This window comes from Panthera onca, chromosome A2 (assembly GCF_046562875.1).
Source record: "Panthera onca isolate mPanOnc1 chromosome A2, mPanOnc1 haplotype 2, whole genome shotgun sequence".
Taxonomy (NCBI): domain Eukaryota; kingdom Metazoa; phylum Chordata; class Mammalia; order Carnivora; family Felidae; genus Panthera; species Panthera onca.
The window spans coordinates 161,732,918-161,751,302 of NC_138340.1; the positions used below are offsets into that span (position 1 = coordinate 161,732,918).

Consider the following 18,385-nt stretch of genomic DNA (forward strand, 5'->3'; position numbering starts at 1 on the left):
GATATGACTGTCCACAAGAGACTCATTCTGTATCTGGAAAGGGTGTCTAACAGAGAAACCACTTGATAATTATTCATCGGAATATGATGCTGTAAGCACAGGTCTCACCCGGGCCGATAATGCCCTTTATTTTACTAAGTGCAATGGGACCAAAGGGTACCAGTCTGGGGTGATTCTGTGGCAGGCCTGCCTCTCCACAGGGCAGTAAGTAGCTTTGGAGATCTTGGTCTTTAGAAGAGAGGAACTAGTCCTTTAGGAAGACAAAGTAGATACAATTTTAAGGATAATTGTAAGACATCTTTGGGGGGTAACTACCTTAGTTGGGTGCCTATTATGTGCTAAGCACTGTTCCTGTCTCATTTGATTTTACAGCTGTGGAGTAGACATTTGCTTCATTTCTGTAGGAAGAGACTGAGGGGAAGGTCAGAAGTTAAACTGCTCACGGTCACAGCTAGCGAGTGGTGATTTTGGAACTTAAACTCAGGTATATCCAACTCCAAAGCCCACCCTCTGCCTAAGCAGTAGGGGGCACATAGTAGCTGCTCAGTAAATATTTGTGGAATGAATGAGTGAATTTCCCCCTCACCCTAATCTCCATCAGCCTACCAGGGCCTCCCCCTGGTTCCTCCTCTGATTTAACTGGACGTTTCAAAGTGATGTTGACCTATATTTAAAGGTTTTGGAAGAGGCTGCTATTAAAATACGGTGCACCTTACCTGGGAGGAAGAGTTCGGCCCTCTTCTGACACGTTGGCCCAGATCACTTCTCTGTCATCCAGACCAATGCAAAGGCCTGGAATTGGTCGCGGTAAATTTGGATTGGGAAGAGGGAGAGTGGGAGGTAAAGCCCGTAAAGGAACGAGGGAAGGGGAAAGGCCAGAAGATACAGTCCGCAGACACAGTTACTCTTGCAAATTTTTCAGTAGGGTCAGACACCATTTCCCTTGGGGATGCCCAATACATATTTGCAGCATTAACAGAAATCGGGACCCGGCATTGTTTGGGACTCTGGGGCCAGGCATCCCGCACGCAGGGATCCAACGAGCATATCCACCCAGGGCCACCTGGGGGGCGGCGGTGGGCGTGGCCCAGGCCCCGAAGTGGCCCCCGCCGGTCCCCGCGGGCGGGCAGGAGCTCGGAGGCCATTGGCTGGCGAGCTGGCGGCGCAGGGGCGGGGAGCGCCGCCGAAGGGGACTGTTTGCTCCTACGGGCTGTAGATGGAGCTGTCCGGCCCCGGCGAGGGGGAAGGCGCCTGGAAAACGTTCTTCTTCTCCCTGGCCGGCCCGAGCGGGGAACAGCACTCCCAGGATGCAGTTTGTGTCAACACGGCCGCAGCCTCAGCAGCTGGGCATCCAGGGCCTGGGGCTGGACAGCGGGAGCTGGAGCTGGGCCCAGGCTCTGCCCCCGGAGGAGGTCTGCCACCAGGAGCCGGCGCTGCGCGGGGAAATGGCCGAGGGAATGCCGCCCATGCAGGTGGGTGCAGCCCCCGCCCAGCGCCATGGCCGCGCCGCCTGGCCGTGGGGGCGGGGCGCGGGGCTGCGGGCGCCCGGGGGCCCTCGGCGTGCGGGCGCGGAATCGGAGGCCCCCGTGGGCCCGGGGCCCGGGGCCCGGGCGGACTCGCGCGGCAGGCGGGGCGCGGCGGCTCCGAGCAGGCCCGGCCCCGAGTCCCGCGGCCGGCCCCGGCGCCCGAGCAGGCCCGGCCCGCGCGCGCCGCCGAGCAGCAGGCCCCGAGGCCGCGTGCACGGGGTGCGGGCGCCCGGAGGAGGCCCCGCGGGGAAGGGGGCCGAGACCTGGCGGAGCCGTGACCGCGGCTCACCTTCGCGCCCGGCGGCCGAGCGCTCGGCCCGCCGCACTCGTGCCCCGGCCCCGGGCGTGTGCGCACCTGCGTACCCCAACAGGTTTACACCGTAGCCACTTTGACAAAAAGATATTTTTGGATGTTGTAGTGCCATCTTGCACCAAGTCTAACGAGTCATTCGCTTTTCCCTTGCACCGGGTGTGACGGAGGAGAGGGGCCGTCGAGAGGTGACTTTGCCTTCTTTTCAGCCGTTGGCAAACTTGGCTGCACGTTAGAGTCACCCGAGCAGCGTTTAAGACTCCTGACGCCCAACTTGGCCCCAACCCAGTGAAATCAGCGTCTCTAAGGTTGAGAGGAGACACCAGTCAGTTCTTTAAAGCTCCGTGAGGACCTCAGTGTGCAGAGGAGTTTGATAGCCAGTGCTTGGGAGCTGTGTACTGTGTAAAAGGCGAGGAGGTGGTGCCCATGGAGACCTGGACGGGTCTCCCCGCCCCCCGGAGAGTGTGGGAACCGACCCTGGGCGGATCCCCCAGAAGCCCCCTCTGTTCCTGGCCTGCTTCTCGACCGGGTTCTGACAAGTTAGCCGGGAGCTGCTCCGTTGTGTCGGATCATTTTTCAGCCTTAGGTCTCTAAACCTTCCAAAAGCAAATTGGGCCTGGGGACGCTCTGAGCTTCCGCTGTCGGCCCTTGTCTCCTCCTACGGGCCTGGAGGAGTCAAGCCTAAATCTGCTCAGATGGATGGCTTTGATGGAAACATCGCCTCTTTCTTCTGCAGGGCCTGGCATCCAGGGCCCTGTTCCCCTTTATCCCAGGTCACCGAGCGATTCCCTGGAAGCTGTGGGGTGTTCCTCTGTGACGGTCACAGCTGCTTAGAGTTAGGGCAGTTGGCATGCTTGTCCCTAGCCTGCCCGGGTCACCCCTAAGCAGCAAGCCACCACGTTGCCCAGCCTGAGGGCCTCTTCAGCAGCAACAGGGAGAAAAGAAAACGATACCTCCTCCCATCGCACATGTAAGGAGAATTGGCTATCATCCCTGCTGTTGTCCATTATTAAGCCCTGGTTGCTGCTATGGTATGGGGCTGGTTCCCAGGTCACCAATGAACTGTGACCACCCCCTCTTGGTCACAGGGTTTAGCTCCCAACTTGTACCCAGGAGGCCTCACCTTCTGGGGGCAGAGCTGCACCCTGGGGTGCCCCTCCTCCAGGAAGCAAGGACGGGACTGGGAAGTCTCCTCTTCCTCTTAGGCACGTCCTCTTCTCCCCTTGTCAGTGAATGTTTTCTGGCGAGCCTATTTTCATTTTAGAAAATATGAATAAGTAGTTGTATATGGAAAAAAGGCTGCCCTTCAGCTCACTCACTGGGGCTCTCTGGTGGCTCCTTGGGTCACAGCCCTGCTGGGTATGGTGGCACTTTGCTCAACTGTGTTTTTGTTCCCTGCGGCACCTAGAGCTGCCCCATTTGGCGGTGAAACCGGGTGCCGTAGAATGACCACCACTTCTCCGTGCCTCAGTTCCATCATCTCGAAGGCGGAGATAATCGTTCTTGCCCCAACCTGCTTAGAGATGGCTGGGAAGATTAGGGTCAGATGACTTACAAGAAAATTCTTACTCTGAAACAGAAAGCACTAGGCAACTCCAGAGAGAGTTCATCACTAAGTCTAGCCCCTGAGGAAAGCGGCTGTTCTGTGAAAGCAATATGTGACATTGTAGGCCGGGGGGGCCGGGGGGGGGGGGTCCACAGCCTTGACCTGCCAAGGGTCGAGGTAGGTGAACCAGTGACCATGGCAGGAAATGGGAAGGTTGGCTGGGCTGCTTGAGCTGTCACTGGGGACATTAACGAACAGCGTGGCCTGGAGGGTGGGGCCATGGCGGAAGGGCGAGAATCTGAGGCATTTGATTCGTTGTTTCCTGTTGTCAGGCCCCACTCCCCACTCACATAGGGTCTCATCCCAGGCTGTCACTTTCTCGCTCCGCACACAGGCTCAAGAATGGGACATGGATGCCCGGCGACCGATGCCTTTTCAGTTCCCGCCCTTCCCAGATAGGGCACCCGTCTTCCCTGACCGCATGATGAGAGAGCCCCAGCTGCCCACAGCAGAGATCTCGCTCTGGACCGTGGTGGCCGCCATTCAGGCCGTGGAGAGGAAGGTGGATGCCCAGGCCAGCCAGCTGCTAAATCTGGAGGGGCGGACGGGCACCGCCGAGAAGAAGCTGGCAGACTGCGAGAAGACGGCCGTGGAGTTCGGGAACCACATGGAGAGCAAGTGGGCCGTGCTGGGGACCCTGCTGCAGGAGTACGGGCTGCTGCAGAGGCGGCTGGAGAACATGGAGAACCTGCTGAGAAACAGGAACTTCTGGGTGCTGAGGCTGCCGCCAGGCAGCAAGGGGGAGGTCCCCAAGGTACGTAGCGGTCCTCGCGGGCAGAGATGGAAGCGAGGACCCGCACATGTGAACAACTCTTGATTCCAAATTGCCAGTCCTGCCCATGAAACTCTCTGGCTCCCCCATGTGGGATTTCGGTTTCTCTTAAAGCCTGCCTCCGCTTAAACAACCTAGTCTTGAATTTTCTAGCTCCGTGAGGCTGCCCTCTACCCATTCCCCGCGGAATCCGTGTGCTGCTTTTCTCTGTTGGCCTTTCCCGTCACCTTTCCCAATACCCCCAAGGTACCTGGGTGTCTGCAGACTCCTGCAGCTCTTCATTGCTTGGGGTTTCCCCTTGGCACCTACAGACGACCATGAGTCATTGGTTATCTTTGGATGAACTTATCTGAGCGTGGCTGAGACACACCCCAAACCATGCTAACTGGAATTGCTAGGAAGTTGTGACCGTCCCCTCTGTGGGCCCCTCTTGCAGCTCAGAAATCATGCTCCATTTCCCCCTTCCATTCGCTCTCCCACTGTCCCTCTGGATCCTCAACATAGCACGGTTGATCGATGACCCAGCCTCTGGTCCACTGAGAAAATGGGAGTCCCCAAAAGAGATGCACGTGAAGCCACCACATTCATCCGATGCTGCCTCGGGCCTGCTGCCTTCCCTGTTCCTGCGGCCTTACTGGCCCACCCTTCACCGACCCCGGGGCTCACTAGGGCCTTCTCCCCCTTTCTCCTCTGGGTTGTCCACTCCTGCCTCTACTGGTTGCTCTAGACATCTTCGAACATTGCCTGTCTCTGTAACGAAACCGTCCCTAGACCCTGCCTCTCCCTCCAGCCCGTGCCTCATTTCTCTGCTCCTCATTAGAGCAGAATTCCTTAACCGAGTCATCAGTATTTGCTGTCTCCAGTTCCTTCTCTCCCTCCCCTTTTTCATCTTTTTATTATAGAAAATTCAAATATACACACAAGTAGATAGAATAGTGTGATGAACTGTCCTATACCCGTCATCCAGTTTTGTTTTGTTTTTAATTTTTTTTTTAATGTTTATCCTTGAAAGAGGCGGGGGGGGGGGGGGGGGGCGGGGACACAGCGTGAGTGGGGGAGGGTCAGAGAGAGAGGGAGACACAGAATCCAAAACAGGCTCCAAGCTCTGAGCTGTCAGCACAGAGCCCAGCACGGGGCTCGAACTCACGAGCCATGAGATCATGACCTGACCTGCAGTTGGACCCTTAACCAACTGAGCCACCCAGGTGCCCATCCTTTGTCCAGTTTCAATGGCTGTCAGCCCTTTGCCCATTTCCTCTAAATCCCTACCCACATCCCCTCCCATTTTATTTTGAAGCCAGTCTCAGATATCAGTCTTTTTTTTTTTTTTTTTGTAAATATTTCAGTGTATAGCTCTAAAAAGTAGAGTCTTTTTCTGAAATAATGTCTCAATATTGCTACCACCACAAAAGCCTCAGCCCACTCAGACATCCAGTCAGTGTTCACATTTTCTGGTCTTCCAAACATGTTATAATTTGTTTTCTATTAATTTGTTTGGATCAGAACTTAAGAAGGTGCTATTTTTTTTTTAAGTCTTTTAAAATCTGTCAGTTCCTCCTTCGTCTCTTTCATTTTTCCATGAAAAGTGTCTGTAGAGGGGCACCTGGGTGGCTCAGTTGGTTAAGCATCTGACTTCGGCTCAGGTCATGATCTTGTGGTTCGTGAGTTTGAGTCCCATGATCCCCTGTGTGCTGATAGCACAGAGCCTGCTTTGGGTCTTCTGCCTCCCTCTCTCTTTGTACCTCCCCAGCTCTCTCTCTCTCTCTCAAAATAAATAAACATTAAAAAAAAAAGAAAAGAAAAGTGTATGTAGAAGAAAGTAGGCCATGTGTCCTCCCAAGTTTCTGACTGTCTGGATTCTGCCTCTGCGTCCTCCATGGTCTCGTTGAACGTGTTCCTCTATTCTCAGTATCCCAGTACCTTGGTAATTGGATCATTCTCCCTGGAACCTCTGCCCACCAGGCTTTTGCTCTCACCTCTCCATCCTGTCTTGCCAAAGCCTTCATGATGTCCACAGTCAGTTCTGTCTTCGTCCTCTCTGCCCCGAAGGTGGCAATGCATACAGGGAAGCCACCCCCCTCCTTGAAACACCTTTTCGCATGGCTCCCAAGTCACCTCTCTTGATTCTGCTCCTATCTACTCATGGCTCCTGCTCAGTCTTCTGCACTGGTTCACCTCCACTTCCCGACCTCTTCTGTTTGGAGAGGTCCGGAGCTGGGTGTTGACCTTTGACTCATTATCTACACTCCCTCCCTCATGATTTCATTTCGTCTCGGAGTTCTGAATGCAGCCTGTGTGCTGTCGGCTCCCGAATGCAGTCTCCCCCTCCCACACTCTTTCTCTGTCTCTTGCCCAGACTTCCTTCTTAAATGCTAGATTCACATGTCTACCTGCTAATCCAGTGGTATTCAATCAGTATCTTAGATTTAACGCGACCAAACTGAACTCCCATCTTCTGCCTGAAACCTGTTCTAACCGAATCATCCTCGTCTCCATGGAAGATGACTCTACCCTTCCAGGCGTTCAAGCCAAAAACCTTGGGGTCACGTTTGCTTCCTTTCTTTCTCAACCCTCCTTCCAATAGATTGGTAAATGCTGTCTGCCTGACTCTTCTTCAAAATACTGTCCATGGTCTAATCTCTGCTTTCCATCTCCACTGCTCCCACCATCATCTGGTGGGAATCTCTGTCGCCATGGTCTCCTGCCTGGTCTCCATCCTCGTCCCTCACCCTGTACAGTCTGTTCTCAGCAGAGCAGCCAGAGCGATCCTTCAAAAATATAAACCAGTTAGTGGCACCTGGGTGGCTGATTTAAGCCTCTGACTTTGGCTCAGGTCATGATCTCGAGGTCCGTGAGTTTGAGCCATGAGTAGGGCTCCGTGCTGACAGCTCAGAGCCTGGAGCCTGCTTCAGATTTTGTGTCTCCCTCTCTTTCTCTCTCTCTCTCTCTCTCTGCCCCTCTCTCAATTGCGCATGTTCTCTCTCTCTCTCTCAAAAATAGACATTTAAAAAAATAAAAAAAAAAAAAAATCAGTTACTTCTGCTTAAAACCCCCAAATGGCTTCCCCCTCATGCAACATAAAAGCCCCTGTTCCATCAGGAGCCCTCTCTCCAGCTGCACTTTTCTGACCTCCTCTCCCCTCCGCCCTTCCTGTCCACTCCTTCCCGGCCACGCAGTCTCACCTCAGGGACTTTCCTCCACTAGCAAGCTCCCTCCCTGAGTACCTACCTGGACCCCTCCCGTTGCTTCCATCCATCCAGGGGTCTGCCCTTCCATGCCCCTCCCCCCAAACAAGAAAACCACGCCCCCCCATCCCTACATGCTCTTTTCCCTGTCCCTGCTCTGTGCCATTGGGCACCGTAAGTATGTACTTCCTTTTTTTTTTTTTTTTTTGCCCCCTTGGATGGTTTTCTCTGACCGGAATGTCATTTCTGCATGGTTCACTGCTGTGTCTCCTTGCCTATAGCTGTACCTGACTTTAGTCAGTATTCCAAAAGTATTTGCCGAGTGAGTCTGTCCAGCTGGAGAGCTCCCACCTCCAGATAAGGGATTGGGTCTCCTCTGTCTCCATATCTGCTGAGGCAACCGAGGCAGTGACTTTGCCAGCAGAGTGGTGTGACGGCAATTTATTGCGGGCTCCTAGAACTGAGTGGTAAGAGTGGTTTGGTTCCTCTCTCGAATACCCCCTCCCGCTGCAGCCACAGATGCTCCTTCTCAGTGTGGTTTGGCACACTGCTTATCTGGCCCAACCGGCATCTCTTCACACACTGCCCTGTCCCCTTCTCCGTGCCGCATGCTTTAACCCGGCTCCGTGGCCTCCGGTGGCACCTTTGTGTGTTCTGTGCATCGGATCGGGCGTTAGGCGTTCCAAGTTGACATATGCCCTCGCAGAACGATGGGATGGGTACGGGGTCTGGGATCAGAGGACTAGGGTGTGAATCTCGGCTTTTGCCACGTCCTGTCTTCCCACACCTGCTGAAGTCTGTTTTTGGTTGTCGCGGAGCCTCCTCAGTCCCTCTTTTGAAAGAAGTGAAGGAGAAGTAAATGATGCTGTAGGTAAATGCCCAGCTGGTCCTTCTGAGTTTCAGTATTCTCACGGGAAATGACAATGATGATACGTGTGTCGCATGAGTTGTGAGCATTCATTGATTTTGTTGATGGGACAACACTGTGTAGCTCGCTGTGTGTTAGTTACCTGTGGCTGTGTAACAGATCACTCCAAAACTTAGCGTATTTACCATCTTGTGCTTTCTGTGGGTTAGGAACTTAGGGAGTTCTGGCTGAGTGGTTCTGGCTCAGAGTCTCATGAAGTTATAATCCAGTTTATGGTCACCTGAAGGCTCGGCCGAGGCTGGAGACCCTGTCTCCGGTATGGCCCACTCACTTGGCTGATGGCAGGAGGCCTCAGTTCCCTACCATGTGGACCTCCCAACACGCCTGTTGTGTCCTCACGACATGGCAGCTATCCCCCAAGACTGAGTGACCCCAGAGAGAGACCGGCGCGGAGCCGTAATGTCTTTTATGACCTGGGCTCAGAAATCGTACACATCGCTGCTCAATTTGTTTGTTAGAAGTGGGTCACTGAATCTTCTGCCCGCACTCAGGGGGAGGAGAATTGGGCTGTACTTTTGGAAGGGACGGTCAAAGAATTTGTGGGCCTGTTGTCAAACCCACGCCCGTAAAGCACCATGAGAAAGTTAATTAACGTTGCTAGTAATAGTTAGAATTCATCGTGTACTCTTGGCCATGCTAAAGGCATCCGCTTTGTCAGATCCAAGGAAGGCTGTTGTCTCTCAGATCCTCTGTGCCTTTTGGGTTCTATTGTGTCTGTTAATTGGCCGACAGATAATTCACGGATGGTTTTTCTGTCTAGCCAGACTGTAGGCTCCCTGCAGTCTCCAGCCATGTCTCAGACTGTCTGCTGTATCCTGGCCCAGGGAAGTTTTTATGAAGGGATGTCTATTTCCGACCGCGAGAATATGATTCCAGAATTGTGACTTTTCATAGAAATGATGAAGTGAGGCCAAGGAGTCGGCCTGTTGGAAAAGAGAATGAACTTGGTTTTGGATACGTGTAGTTTGAGGTACCTAAAAGGCGACTGAATGGAGCCACTCAGAGGGCTGTGGAAATCTGAACTCTGAAGGCAACAAGGAAAGCTGAAGAGTGTCATGTGCAAAGAGGTAACCACTGAGGTGGTGCAGGGGATGAATTTGCTGAAGAAAAAGCGAAGGAACAGGGAAGGGGAAGGGCAGAGCCTTGGGGTTGGGGGAGGAAGAGGAAGCAGTAAGCTGTGGTGGGCAGGAGGAAGCAGAGTTGTGGAAACCAACAAGGAGAACATTCCAGAAAAGCAATCTGCCCTTTCAAAGAGGTCTGAAAGGGTGAGGGTTAACAAGAGGCCACTGATGACCATCCAGGGTGTGGTTTCAGAGTGTGAGGGGTTCATAGCCGGATTGTAAAGGGTTAAAGGAGGCATGGGTTGTGGAGAAGAAATGCCAAGTGTGCTTCAAGCGAAGAGGGAGGGTAGGGTCTCTTGATGCAGCAGAGTTGGGTTCATCTTAGGTTGGGTGACCCACAAGGGAGAGCCTGGGATGTCAGAGAGAAAAGATTGTTTGGGTTGAGTTTCCCGGACAGGAGATGGAGGAGAAATGAGGGGCACGTTAGCAGGAGGGTTGGCTTGGTGAGACGGACCAAGAAGGGGAGCTTGCCAGCAGCTACCTGTGAGCAGAATCTGGGACCGATGGGGGTAGGGGAGGGTTGGGAGGAGGGAAGAGTTTGAAAGATGCCTCTCAGGGAGCACAGCAGATGTCAACAAGATCAACGAGAGGCTTCCAAAGCAGCCTTGGGACAAGTGGCACGAATGTATGGTGGGTGTCACCTGCAGAATTTTGTGACTTTTGTCTAGCAGCAGGAAATTCAAATGCGGAAAGTGGTCTGTGTCGGTTTTCCCAGGTTGGGGATTTGCCGAAGTCTGGTGGAAGATCCAGGAAATTAGGAATTCTGTTCTGTCTCTAAAGATGGGTGATGCGTGAGCTATCACTCAGCGGGTGGCATATAGGTGTGCAGGATGCCCGTAAGGTTATGAGCACCTGATGTGAGAGCAGACAATTCTGTCATTTTTTTTTTTTAACATTTATTTATTTTTGAGACAGAGAGAGACAGAGCATGAACGGGAGAGGGTCAGAGAGAGGGAGACACAGAATCTGAAACAGGCTCCAGGCTCTGAGCTGTCAGCACAGAGCCTGACGCGGGGCTCGAACTCACGGACCGTGAGATCATGACCTGAGCCAAAGCCGGCCGCTCAACCGACTGAGCCACCCAGGTGCCCCTCTGTCGTTTTTTTTTAACGTTTATTTATTTATTTTGAGAGGGAGAGAGAGGGCATCATGTGTGAGAGTGGGAGAGGGGCAGAGAGAAAGAGGGAAAGAGAAAGAGAATCCCAGGCAGGCTCTGCACTGTCAGCGTAGAGCCTGACAAGGGGCGTGAACCCACGAACCGTGAGATTATGAGCGGAGCAGAAGACAGACACTTCACCAACTGAGGCACCCAGGTACCCCCAAGACATTTTTAATTTATATAAAGCCTCTGCCCACTCATTGAGCTGGGCACCAGCAGGTCTGGTGTTTTTGTTTTTGTTTTTGTTTTTTTGAGAGAGAGAGAGAGTGCATGAGTGGGGAAGGGGCACAGAGAGAGGGAGACACAGAATCTGAAGCAGGGTCCAGGATCTGAGCTGTCGGCACAGAACCCGACATGAGGCTTGAACTCATGAACTGCAAGATCATGACCGGAGACGAAGTTGGATGCTTAACCGACTGAGCCACCTAAGTCCTCTCTTTTTTTCTTTTTTTTTTAATGAAAGTTTTTTTTTTTTTTTTTTAAAGTTTATTTATTTGAGAGAGAGAGAGAGAGAGAGAGAGAGAGAGAGAGAGACAGCACCAACGGGGGAGAGGCAGAGAGAGAGAATCCTAAGCAGGCTCTGTACTGTCGCTGCAGAGCATTATGTGGGGACTTCATCCCACGGGCTGTGAAATTGTGACCTGAGCCAAAACCAAGAGTCAGATGCTTAACTGACTGAGCCACCCAGGGGCCCCTAGACATTTCTTCTTCTTCTTTTTTTTTTTTTTAATGTTTTTAGTGTTTATTTATTTTTGAGAGAGAGAGAGAGAGACAGAGCATGAGCAGGGAAGGGGCAGAGAGAGAGGGAGACACAGAATCTGAAGCAGGTTCTGGGCTCTGAGCTGTCAGCACAGAACCTGACTCAAGGCTTGAACTCGTGAACCACGAGATCATGACCTGAGCCAAAGTTGGACGCTTAACCGACTGAGCCACCTAGGTACCCTCTTTTTTTTTTTAATGAAAGTTTGTTTTTTTTTTTAAGTTTATTTATTTGAGACAGAGAGAGAGAGAGAGAGTGCGCGCACCAGCAGGGGAGAGGCAGAGAGAGAGAATCCCAAGCAGGCTCTGTACTGTTGCTGCAGAGCCTGATGTGAGGGTTGATCCCACGAACCGTGAAATTGTGACCTGAGCTGAAACCAAGAGTATGCTTAACTGACTGAGCCACTCAGGGGCCCCTAGATATTATTATTATTATTATTATTATTATTATTATTATTATTATTATTATTTCTTCTTCTTCTTCTTCTTCTTCTTCTTCTTTTAAATTTTTTTACTGTTTATTTATTTTTGAGAGAGAGAGACAGAGCATGAGCAAGGAAGGGGCAGAGAGAGAGGGAGACACAGAATCTGAAGCAAGCTCTGGGCTCTGAGCTGTCAGCACAGAGCCTGACGCAGGGGTTGAACTCACGAGCTGTGAGATCATGACCTGAGCCAAAGACTGAGCCACCCAGGTGCCCCTAGACATTTCTAATTCATGTAAAGGCACTGCCCACTCACCGAGCTGGACGCCAGTGGGCCAGGTGCCCCGAGGGCTGTCCTTATGTAATGTGTCCAGAGGTGCCGCAGGGGCTTGCCTTGGCCACACGTGTGTGCAGGTTCGGAGCCTGACCCACTCCAGTTAGGGCTGGGGAGAATGGAGAGTGGGAGGCCAGGGTGCGAGCGATGGCGACAAGGCCATGTGTCCCGGAGGGGAAGCTCAGATAATAAAGTCATGAAGCGAAACCATTTTGAAAGATTTGGTGCGAGGCTGGGCCATGCCGGTGAGCGTCTGAGGGGGGTAGAGACAAGGACCCTTGTCATACCGAAATAGGAGTCCTGGAGAACAGACTAGACTGGGTGGAATCACTATGGAGCCGCACCGGCGATGGGTGAGCCAGGCTGCAGTGGACTTAGCTGCCCAGTACTGGCAACAGCCATTCAACATAGTCAACACACAGTTACTGGCTCCAAAGCAGGTGCCTCCAGATGCTTGGGATCTAGCGTCGAACCATCGAGATCAAGGTCCTGCAGCTTTAGTACACGCCCTTAGATTTACGTGTTTTGGTGACAAAAATGTAAGCGTGTACCTTGAGCTAACCTGACTGGAAATACAGGTTTGGGGACAGGGACCCCCCCTCTGAGAACCTTCCACACCTCTGACACCTGGAGTGCCAAAAGCAGCATGTGGATTTCAACTCTGCCTTCAGGTACCCAGTTTACCTGAAAGCGAACTTACAAAGGATATGGTTAAGTGCGTTAAAAAAAAGGGGTGGGGGGGCGCCTGGGTGGCGCAGTCGGTTAAGCGTCCGACTTCAGCCAGGTCACGATCTCGCCGTCCAGTCCGTGAGTTCGAGCCCCGCGTCAGGCTCTGGGCTGATGGCTCGGAGCCTGGAGCCTATTTCCGATTCTGTGTCTCCCTCTCTCTCTGCCCCTCCCCCGTTCATGCTCTGTCTCTCTCTGTCCCAAAAATAAATAAAAAACGTTGAAAAAAAAATTAAAAAAAAAAAAAAAGGGGTGGGGCGATGGCATGTTGACCATCCCTGTTTTGGAAGCATAAGAAGATCGGGAGTAGAGTGGACTGTGCCCACTGAGGTGGACTGGGCTGGGATCTGGGGGGCAAGGAGCCGTGGAGATCGAAGGCCAGGCTCTGGGGTGAAAGGGTCCCCGTGGCCCCTGGAGGGGAGACTGCGGGGACAAGCAAGCAGATGCCAGACTGTGACTCTTGTCGGCCCAGGTTCCGGTGACCTTTGTTGACATCGCTGTCTACTTCTCTGAGGATGAGTGGAAGAACTTGGACGAGTGGCAGAAGGAGCTTTACAACAACCTTGTCAAGGAGAACTACAAAACCCTGGTGTCCCTGGGTAAGAGCGCCCTCCCTCCTCTGGGGCAGGCAGCGTGTGCAGAGGGCAGTGAAACGCTTTCCAACCCACGTTCACACCACCCGGGCAAGGTGTTCGTGTTTATCCCTCAGGGAAATGCAAGAAACTCTGTGCTTATAATGCCCTAAAGATAGAATGATTCTAACAACACGATGGTTGAAAGCCCAGTTACGGGAACTGTCACTATAGCACTCAGCTCGGGGCTGCTTTGTTCTGGAATGTAGCCAAACCGCATCACTGGCACCTGACTACACGCCTCATCCCAATAGCCTTGGACGAGCCACGGTCTGTCTGCTGCTGGCTTTCAGAGTCCAGCTGTTTCTACACCAGAACCTGGGAATCCGTCCGCTGGTTCTCAAGGTTCCTCACAAGAGATTAGCTCGTATACGTGATGGCCACCGCCTCGAGGGGCCCTCTGGTGGGGAGGGCATTTGGGGTGAGGGAGACTTCTGCCAGCGCCCTTGATCGGGATCCGTTGGTCAACTTCGCTGTGTCCTTCCTTCCCCTCCAACTCATTCTAGACGCGGAGGGCGCAGTGCCCAAGCCGGATGCGCCATCCCAGGCGGAGCCCAGGGAAGAGCCTTGTGTGTGGGAGCAGCGTGACCCAGAAGAGCGAGAAATCCTAATGGATCCAGACACAGGTGATGGCAGCTGAAAAAAAGCCCCGGGCCAAGGTCAGGGCAGGAGAGAAGCCTCACCATCCTTGCTTGAGTTCAAGACGGGCTTCCCTTGAGTCGTTCTTGGGGCCGGTTCTGCCACCACCGAAATAATGGCAGTCACTTACAGGAAGAGGCTTCTGGGCCCAAGGAGCACCGAGCTTGTCTGTTGGGTCAGAGCCAGGCAGCTGTGGAGGCCCAGGTGAGCTGGGCAGAGAGAAGAGAGGAGCAGGCTCGCAGCCTCCCAGGCCTGACCTCCGCCTGCAGGGAGAGGCTGGAGACCTGGGAGCAGCCGGGCCTAGCCCCGGGGCAGATGGGGAGCCCGCATGGATACGGGGTTTTGCTGGGGCCTCACCACAGGCAGATTCACACTTCACGCCTTCCTCACTGCCTTCCTTACTCAAGAGGGGATGTGTGGTCCCCAGGAGATCTAGTTCCTGACATTATGAGTAGGAGAGGGGGCGCGGGGACAGAGGATCTGAAGCAGGCTCGACAGTGATAGCACAGAGCCCAACTCGGGACTCGAACTCAGCCTTGAGACCGTGATCTGAGCTGAAGTCGGACGCTTAACCGACTGAGCCGCCCAGGTGCCCCTGAACTCTGTCCTTTTTAAGGAAGCTCCCTTAGAAGGTAGCGACCCCTCCTTGCCAGTCTGTTCTCTTCATTGAGATGTAATTCATGTGCCATAAAGTCACTCTTTTATTTATGTATTTATTTATTTTAATTTTTTTTTAAGTTTATTTATTTTTGAGAGAGAGAGAGAGAGACAGACTGTGAGCAGGGGAGGGACAGAGAGAGACAGAGACACAGAATCCAAAGGAGGCTCCAGGCTCTGAGCTGGCAGTACAGAGCCCGACGCAGGGCTCGAACTCCCTAACTTCGAGATCATGACCTGAGCTGAAGTCGGACGCTCAACCGAGCCACCCAGGCGCTCCTAAAGTCACTCTTATAAAGTGTGTAATTCAGTGGTTCACAAAGCTGTGTGACCGTCACCACTGTCGAGTTCCAGAACATTTTCCTCACGGGACACCCTGGACCCATGAGCAGTCACTCCTACTTCCCCCACCAAGCCCCCGGCCCCCAGCCACCGGCCACCACTGATCAAGTTTCTGTCTCTGGACAGTTCATCCGAGCGGCCCCTTCCCTGCCTTCCAGCTCTGCAGGCGTTCACGTTTCAGTCCGGTACATCAGCAGTCTCCCCGAGTTCTCATCCATCCCTGTGCGGGAGCTAGAGCTGTGGTCGCTATGCCCACATTGTGGGGGGAACGAGCAGGCCGAGAGAGAGGTCGGGTGACTCGCCTGCTGGGCTGCGGGCAGTGTTGAACCCAGTCCCTCATCTAATCTGTCCCCCTCCACCCAAGCCGCCTGCTGCCGGGGCTGGTACATCACGCCATGGAACATCAGAAGGACCTGGCCTGTGTGTGTGTGTGTGTGTGTGTGTGTGTGTGTGTGTGTGTGTGTGTGTATCTGGCCACCTCTTTCTGACTGGGGTGAAAAGTGAAAATCAGTGACTCCTACACGGAGGTCAAACTTCTGATCTGGTCCTGATTAGCCCCGAACCCAGCCTGGGCTGTTTCTGGAACTCTCTCCCGGCCTTATTACACCTCATCTTGTGGCCAGGCCTACCCCTTTGTCCTGAATACTGATTGTTTCTCTGCTCCCAGGACCTTCTGCTTCTCGGGGTCCCCTGCAGTTGCCCACCAGGAACCCGAAGCCCCCGTGTCCTTCCCTCACAAGTGCCGTCAGCCGTGCTCCTGACCCGAAGAACATCCGGGTGATGTTGTTCAGAAAGGACACCAAAATGACATGATTCCCTCTCCCCAGGAGCGGAGCCCCTAGTGCCTGCACAGGATTCGTCCTCTCAGGTAAAGCGGGAAGAAGCCCTATGTGTCCGGGGCCAGCGGGGCCTGGAGGAAAGAGCCATCCCCACGGAGTCCATTACTGGTGAGTGAGTCCAGGAGCTGCCCGAGCCAGGGAGGGAGAGGAAGGGCCCGGCATGGTCTGACGGCCCCCAGCATTGTCCATTGTGTGTGCCAGGCCAGAGGCCAGAGCTGGAAATGGAGGAGCTGGACCTCGGGCGGGCAGAGAGACAGGGTTTCCTGAAGGGGCACGAACATGGCTCCAGCAATCTGCCGCACATCCGGGCTTAGCTTGTCCTGTTTCTTGTCTTTTTTGTATCAGTTTTCAACTATTTTAACTATTCCGAGAACCCACAAGGTGAGTGTGGGTGTGTGTCCGGGTGTGGAGAGAGAGAGACAGACCGATTGATTTTAAGGACTTGGCTTCAATGATTGTGGAGGCTGCCGTGTCCAGTCTGCTGGCCAGATCCCCTCTTCTTTGGGGGTGCTCGGTCTTTTTCTATGAAAGCCTTCAGCTGTTGGCATGAGGCCCACCCACGTTGTGGAAGGCAGTCCGTTTGACTCAAGGGTTCCTGATTTAAATACCAATCTCTGAAAAAAAAAAAAATACATTTACAGAAATATCTAGAATGACGTCTGGCCAACTATGTGGGTTCCATGGCCTAGCTGTCACAAAATTACCCATCACAGGATCTCGTAACATACTATAGCTCATTACTTATCCAGAGGTTAGAGTTCCACAAACCTCAGCCCCCACTTAGTCAGAGCCTCACGCCCACAGGTAAGGGATCACATCATCTGAGTGGAGGAAAGCCCGTTCCCTTTCCATCAGGCACGCTCCCAGATGGCATCACACTATTAGTATCTTCAAAGAGAGCTTTGAGAGATAAGAAGGCAAGAAAGAGTAAATGAGGTTGAGCAGACTGCAGAAGAGAGAGCATACATCTTAGAAAAATCCCAATAAAATGGTGAATCTAAAAGGCTCATGGAAGGCCTCATTTTCCTGGAAAATCCCCTCGCGAGGAATACCTCTGGCCACGGTGGAGCTTTGTGCTCAAATGTGACTCTTACTCTAACGACTGAAGTTCCCGAAGCACAGAAAGACTCTCTCTCGAAGTCACCGGTAATGATGCTCCCCCCACGGTATCCACTCATCTGCTGCAAAAGCTCCATTAAATGGGGACAAGCTGACTTAAACCTTTAATTAATTAGTGTGATTCAATTATGCCTGAATTTTAGGGAAAAGAGATCGTTGCAGGAGATGAGAGATTTACTCAGAGCACAGACTTGCAGGCCCCCTCGTGTCCCCTGAGGCCTTTGTTGCTGTATCCCCACAGACTCACCAGCCTCCGCCCAGGACCTCTTGTCTCGGATTAAACAGGAGGAGCACCCGTGCGTATGGGATCAGCAGGATCTGGCAGAGAGAGATATTCCAACGGACCCCAATTCAGGTGAGCAAGATACCAGGATGAATGTCAAGGACACGGAGACTCTCTCTGAGTTTTGTAACTGCTGGGAAGTCAGTCTGATCACTTTTGGTTAAAGGCCAGTAAAAGGCTCAGGGGATAGAATACAGCGTGTCCCTCAGTTAGCAACTTCGTACAGATTTTGGAATCTAACCATTCGTAAAGTACAGAGGGCTTTTCTAAAAGAATCATTACATTGACAGTTTATTGCGTCAACGTAACTGACGCGACAGTTATTTCAGCAATGACAATTTTTGAGCAATAAATATAACCAGAAAGACTTTTAGAACTGGTGTATATTTCTGTGACAGAATGAAAGTAATTTACATTTTTTGGAATTTTTCATGAGTGGACGCTAGTTAAATCTCTTCTGAGAAACTTCTGGGTACGGTCCACGCATACAGAACAGTGAAGTTGCACCTGTCTGGGACGTGTGTGTGTGTGTGTGTGTGTGCGTGCGTGTGCGCACATGCGTGTATGTGTTTTCACGTGTGCTTGTAGAGCTGGAGAAGTCCCGTGTCCTCATATTTGGTAGCGATGACCCAGGGTCTCAACTGACGCCACACACCAGGAAGACAAGATCAGACATAAAAGCTAGCATTCCTGGGGCGCCTGGGTGGCTCAGTTGAGCATCTGACTTCGGCTCAGGTCATGATCTTACGGTTCGGAGTTCAAGCCCCGCATCGGGCTCTGTGCTGATAGCTCGGAGCCTGGAGCCTGCTTTGGATTCTGTGTCTCCTTCTCTCTGCCCCTCCCCTGCTTGTTCTCTCTGTCTCCCTCTCTCTCAAAAATAAAATAAACATTAGAAAAATTAAAAGAAAAAAAGCTAGCATTCCTTGTTTCAACTTTAGAACTTAAAAAATTTTTTTGTTTAATGTTTATTTTTGAGAGAGAGAGACAGAGACAGAGAGAGGGAGCACAAAGAGGGGAACAGAGGAT

General features: G+C 52.6%; 1 protein-coding gene across 2 annotated transcripts in view; it reads left to right on the forward strand.

Annotated features, from left to right (window-relative positions):
* The window catches only part of ZNF282 (zinc finger protein 282), a 28,044-nt gene continuing 9,659 nt past the window's right edge, over positions 1-18,385 (forward strand). The window contains exons 1-6 of one of the 2 annotated variants that reach the window (XM_078438110.2): positions 1-1,472; positions 3,777-4,196; positions 13,321-13,447; positions 13,987-14,106; positions 15,946-16,065; positions 17,318-17,431. In XM_078438110.2, the coding sequence (XP_078294236.2) occupies positions 783-1,472; positions 3,777-4,196; positions 13,321-13,447; positions 13,987-14,106; positions 15,946-16,065; positions 17,318-17,431 (1,591 nt within the window). In that variant the 5' untranslated portion in view covers positions 1-782. The remainder of the gene's footprint in view (positions 1,473-3,776; positions 4,197-13,320; positions 13,448-13,986; positions 14,107-15,945; positions 16,066-17,317; positions 17,432-18,385) is intronic. The other variant, XM_078438108.2, reaches the window with a different exon arrangement.